Here is a 6,018-nt window from a genome sequence, read left to right as displayed (position 1 = left end):
GGCACAAATGCAGTCAGCAAATGGTACTAGTCCAACATTTCATGCACTGGGGCACAAGTTTCAGCCCTGTTTCAGTAATACACTGGGCTTGGAGTGCCCAAAGCCCTCCTGAATGTGGGACCCTGTGTATTTTGGAATTGATGAAACACGCACGTCGTTTTCCCGACGTGTAACAGCACCCTGTGATGTGCAGGGCAGAGGGCAGCTCCCAGCGGACCGGACCCATCCTCTACGGAATGGTTACCCAGCGCTGCCTTGTTTAGGTGCCAGGTTCTTTCCGGAGAGGCACGAAGGTGTTTGGCGTCGGGGGAACCCCGGCCCCGTCCATCTTCCCCGCAGCGCTCCCAGCCCTCGGGTGAGCCGCCCCGCGCCCCGGGGCTTCGGACGCAGCTCCAGGGCAAGCGTCAGCCCGCAAACACGGTACCGGTCGGGAGGAAGTTTCCAGTGGACTCCAACCTCCGCTGGCGACTCCTGAGGGCAGCACACGCACTGAGGAAGGTGGTGGAAACACCGGTGAGACGGTGACAAAGATCGTGCGGTGCCCAGGCGGCCACCGGGGAGCGACACCGCGGCGGCCGCCGGGCGCGGCGGGGCGGGGGCCGGGGCCGGGGCCGCGGCGGAACCCGGGGCGGCCGCCGAGGAGGCGCGGAGAACGCAGGCGAGGCGCGGCTCCACGCCCAGGAGCGCCGCTTAAAACCACCGCGGAAAGGTGTGGCCTCGCCTTTCCTCTACCGGCGGGGAGGGGACGGGACGGGACCGGACCTCCGCTCTTGCCGCCGCCGCCAGCAGCACTCGCCGCCCGCCCGGCTCCGCACAGCGCACCTGCCCTGCCCTGCCCTCACCTGCGGGCCGCCCCGACCCCCGGCTCCCGGCCCTTCCCCGGCCCTCGGCGGACTGCGAGGGAGCGGCGGCACCGCGGCGGGCGCTGCCGGCCGTGAATGCCTTTCCTGCCGTCGGGTCCGGCTCAGCGTCCCCGTCGCTTCGCCCCTCGCCCCGCGTCGCCCCGGGCGGCTTCCCCGCTACCATGAGCATCAACGGCGGGTCCCACCCGCGCATCAACACCCTGGGCCGGATGGCGCGGGCAGAGTCGGGCACCGACCTGCGCTACGAGATGAGCTCCCATGTTGTGGGGGGCGGCGGCGGCGGCGGCGGCGGCGGCGGCACCACCACTCACACCCACAAGACCTACTACTACCAGAAGACCTACGGCGGGGACTACGCCTCCGATGGATACGGGTAGGTGCGGGTCCAGCCGGCCCCCGGCCCCGCTCCCTCGGGGCCGCCTTTGGACAGCTGCCGTGAGCCCGCTCGCGGTGGGATTCCCTAGGTGCTCAAGCTTGCAAGTTTCTTTTTCCTGTTCCTCCCTGAGGCGTCTTAACTTCTAAAAGGCTTTTAAACGCAAGCGAAGAACTTACTTTTTGAAAACCGCTTTTGGTGGTGACTCTCCTTTGAAGAGAGTAACAGGACTAAAAACTGTGTCTCCCATTTGCGCTGAGGGCTGTAAATGGGTCTGTGCTGGCTGTATTGACCCAACAGTTCTCTGCTGATAAACCCCCGCTTTGCTCAGTGATGCAAAACAAGCCGAACTGAAGTGAATTGTTTTATACCCCATGCACCCAGGCGCTGCCTTCCCCAACAGTTGCATGACTAGGGCTATAAAACCATTTTAAGTAGTGGGAATTGTTCTCTTTTTAATTTTTGAGTTTGTTTCTAGCTTGTGCGAGGCTTGGGAGTTTAAGTCAGGATCTTTTATAGAGCGATCCCTGACATTTGATGGCAGGGAGCAAAGATACAGGACAAGCAACACCGGTTTGCTCTCCTTGCCTGTTACCTTTTTAAATTTCTGCTTGTCCTGTTGCTGTGAGCACAGTCAAGGTCTTGTAGGCAGGGTGCCAGCTGTGAATCCTGGCTTGGGGAATGTCTGTTCTCATGGATGCAGCTGTACCAGCAATCTGTGCACATCAAGTCTGACAAGGACTTTCTGCAGAGTGCAGTAATCATGAAGACTTCTCCACTTATCTCCTTGTCTGGGAGTTCACAGGACTAAAATGCAGGCAGCAGTTACAGTCACTGAAGGAAGCAGCGTTGGCATATGGTACAGCACCCATACAAAGCACAGCTGGTGGTGACTGGTTTGTGTGCATGGAATGGCTGTATTAAACCTATTGGTCTAATTATGGATGCTGCTGACTAAGGAATTGATGCAGAAGCACTGTCATGTATTTTGTGCTAGAATTTAAGCCCTAATTTTATGTACAGTACATAATTAGATTGCAAAAGGGTTAGAATTAAACAGACATAGTAAATAAACAGCAGATGAGAAAAGGCAGGCTTTTTTACGTCAAGCAGATCAATGAGAGTAGAGATCAACTGTAGAGAAGTAGCGTTATCTTAGAGAGCACAGTGTGCTCTGCTTAGGTATGTCAGATCAGTTGCTAGAGCACCACTGAATGAATGACAAAACTTGCATTCTACATATTTTTTGTTTATTACTTTGCCCAGTTCTTAGTTTTAGTTCTTTGTTTGACTTTCGGTTTGTTGTGTGCATAGGTGAGTTAGTTACAACAAATTACAGCTAGACCACATCTAGTTACCGATACAGTAGTATGAGAATATCTATTTATTGCTGTATAATAAGAACAATTCAGTACTTTCCCATTGGGGAGTGCACACACTGGAACTCCAAAATGCCACTGCTGCGTTTCATGTGTGAGGATTTGTTTCGCTAGTGGTGCTTCATTGCAAAAACCTTTACTGTTCACAAGAGACAGCCATGAAAAATGAATGGCAATGTGTGTTACTTCCTGGCCATTCTCTTTTCCCTCGCTTTACACTGGTGCAACTATATTTGGATTCATTAGGGTGATCTCCATATCACTCCCGACTTTCACTAGAGGAGAAATGCTTTCCTTTAATTTAGCATTCTTTGGCTATATAGTTACATATTTTAAGCGAGTCTGTAGTTTGTTAGGCTCTTCTTTCTGTAGCATTCAGTGGTGGTGTAGCAAAAGTAGAAAGGACAGACCTGATCAAAAAGTTAACAACCTTATGTCAACATTTTTTCATTTGCTTTTTATTACATAATATTCATATCTCCTTTTTGGGAAGGTATGCCTGGCAAGGAGGTTGCAATGAAAGTGGAACTAAAGGCAATTATTATTGAGATTAAAAAAAAAAAAAAAAAAGTATATTTATGCATTTACATATTGGTTTATGTGAAAAAATCTGACTGTACCAAATACTTTTAATATTTTTTTGCAACAGAGTATGTGTGTTTGCCACCTTACTGAGTTGCATAGGTTTATTTTTAAGCAGTGCTGATTTGAGTTAAAATGTGTCTCAAAACAAGGGGTTTGTTGTCAGTTAATGAAAAAAGCAGTTTTGCCTGATTTTGCATGTGTGTTGTGTGCAGAAAATCCACTAAATCCTCTGCATGTTGTGCTATTGGGATCAGGGCCGTCATCTATGGAATTGGTTTTATTGATTGCATTTAGCCTGACATACTCAGTGCCAAAGTTTAGTGGCATCTACTGAACTCAGAAAACGGAGGCTTCTTTTTTCCATGGTGAAGATCACTCTACCCTAATTTTTAAACGCAGCAGGATTCAAGTTAGGGTCTAGTCTTGTAAGTTTTGGGGCGTATTCTGCCAAACAAGTCTGTGCTGAGTATTACATTACTCATAGAGCAATATGAGACGCTCCCTACCCTTAGGGCTCAGCGAGGTGCTTTTACAACATTCCCGGTTTCTTCTGGCTTGGGAACTCAGGATGAGCTTGGCCCGGAGTACAGATAGTCAGCTTGACAGTGAGTCACACGCTGCTAAACTGCCAATTCATCAGTCAAATATTTATCAATGTCTTTGCTATGGAGATAGAAAATCTTATAAACCATGAGAGAAAAGAAAAAAATGCAAAGTTGTGCAGTTTTATTTGTCATTTCTGAGATTAGGGGAAAAAAATAGCCTAGGATTCACGGTCACTGGGTGACATGAACATAAATTAATTTACACGGTTCTACTTAAGGATTAATGTAACTTCTGTTCTTCAAGTTAGGACAGGAGCTAGAAATTACATCACCTGCCCTGACACTACTCTGAGGAACCAAGAAACAAAGTAAACGTGGAGAAAACAGACTCAAAGCCACGCTTTTGCCTTTCCCATCAGTCTCGCAAGGATCTGTAGAGTCCTGGCTAAGCTGAGTGGTGGTAGAGCTGGCGTGGTAACTTCCCCTTTGAGCTGCTCAGACGGCGAGGGAGGAATGTGTCTGAATCGCTGCGGAATACCTGCCCTGCCGGCAGAGCCTGCGCCGCGCTCGGGCTGGCAGGGAAATGGTGACGCTGCCACGCCGTGACAAGAGACTCAGGTTGCGCTTTCCCAGGTCACTGTTCCGTAGGGACGTGCGTGAGGTGCGGAGCTCCGTGCCTTTGCAGGTGTGGAAGCCTCTGTCAGGAGAAGGGGGTTTGCTGCGTTTCAAGCGGCTGCTCTCCAGCAGAGGTGTATTTCCATGGTCCACGCTAGAGCCAGAGTTTGGCACCTCCCTCTCTCCGAGGCGGAGGTGGGAGAGGCAGCGTGCGAGCAGCCTGCTGCATCGGGCAGGTACGGCCTTTGGGAACGCTTCTGTTGCTCCTGGTGATTCATACCAGTGGGAAAAAGCACGAGGATTCTCTGTGAACAGGTGTGGCTCGATCGCTTGTGAAAGCCTGCATGCTGCAAAGGCACTAAGACTCAGGGGTCTTAATAATTCAGTAATTCACTAGTGACTCCCAAGTTTTTGCACATTTGTAATGGTATTTAGAGCCTGATTGTGCCAGATGCAGAGGTCTTTTGAGGTTTCCAGCCATCATGCCCTAGTCTATGTGCATACTTGGCAGATGGGACTAGTTTGGTGAGGCCGTGGTGTGCCAAAACTGGTCCTAGTTAGAGCAGACATATGGGGAGAGCCCAGTTATGAAACTCTTGATGATTTGACAGTTTGTATTCGCCTTCTTTGAGGTGGGAGGGGGAAAACTGGACAACAGCATTTTAATTCCTGGTTATATTCTTATGGATGTTATGATTCACCACCTTTATGCCATTGCATTTTCCAGCTGGCAGGTGGTGGCGGATGGGTGGTGGTTTGGTCTGGTGGTATGTGCAGGCACTGTGCTGGGAATGCAGATTCCAGGTCAGGTTTTTCTTCTGACTTGCCTACCCTGGGCATACCAGGTAATCCCTTTATGAATCTTTTGCTTGTTCAAACAAGTTTGGGTGGAGGGGCGGGAAGTGTGAAGAAAAAGAAGCGCTATTTTTTTGCTCTCGTTGAGTTATGGGAATCACTCAGTACTCTGGATCTGCTAAAAGACTTTCTTTTAAAGCTTCCTCCACTTTTTGAATGAATAAAAATAATTTAAAAGCTTTGAATTTTTAAAAGACTGAAAGTTTTGTGGATTATTCTGATTTGTTTTAAATAGTATCTTCAGGACTAGAGCAACCTCTTTGTGCTTCCAAAGCTATAGGGAGCTGTGAAGCTGTGGGAAGGCCCCTCAGAACTGCTGGATGTGCCTCTGTGTCTCCTTTGCCCTGCTTCTCTGGGCACTGATCGCACCCTGGATAACCCAGCAGCCTCTGGATGTGTAGTAGCAAAGGCAGACACCAGAGCAGCCCCCACAGTCCAGGTGACTGTGCTGGGGTGTGCAGGTCTTGCAGCAGCAGGAGGCAGATGAGAAAGCAGAAGGTAGCTGGCTTTCTGTCTTGCTCCTCGGGTTCTTCCTGTCATCCTTGCAGTGATGACATCAGCTGCCATGTGGGGCCTGTGAAGGTGCAAGCTGAGTGTTCAGAGAAGATATTTGATCTGTTCAAAAGACATCACTTGGAATAATTTTTTGACTGCTTGAATAAGTCAGTGGCAGCTGTGCTCAGGGGATGTGGGCACTGCTGACGTCTGTCTCAGCTCTCATAACTCATCATGTAGCCTTGAGCATGTTTCTCAGCCCCTTTTAGGAAAAGCAGGAATAGTTTCTTGTTTCAGTAGAGCTGAGG

The 6,018-nt window shown here is 49.8% G+C and overlaps 1 protein-coding gene across 3 annotated transcripts in view; it reads left to right on the top strand.

The window, feature by feature from the left end:
- The first annotated feature begins 724 nt into the window (after positions 1–724).
- Positions 725–6,018, top strand: part of LOC121674555 (desmoplakin) — a 39,215-nt gene continuing 33,921 nt past the window's right edge. For 2 of the 3 annotated variants that reach the window (XM_042048997.1, XM_042048995.1), the window contains exon 1: positions 725–1,236. In XM_042048997.1, the coding sequence (XP_041904931.1) occupies positions 1,025–1,236 (212 nt within the window). In that variant the 5' untranslated portion in view covers positions 725–1,024. The remainder of the gene's footprint in view (positions 1,237–6,018) is intronic. The other variant, XM_042048996.1, reaches the window with a different exon arrangement.

The sequence above is a fragment of the Corvus kubaryi genome, unplaced genomic scaffold (genome assembly GCF_017639235.1).
Source record: "Corvus kubaryi isolate FWS band 111438036 unplaced genomic scaffold, C.kubaryi_AGA036_p1.0 69, whole genome shotgun sequence".
NCBI classification, from domain to species: Eukaryota; Metazoa; Chordata; class Aves; order Passeriformes; family Corvidae; genus Corvus; species Corvus kubaryi.
This window is presented reverse-complemented; position numbering and strand designations above follow the sequence as displayed.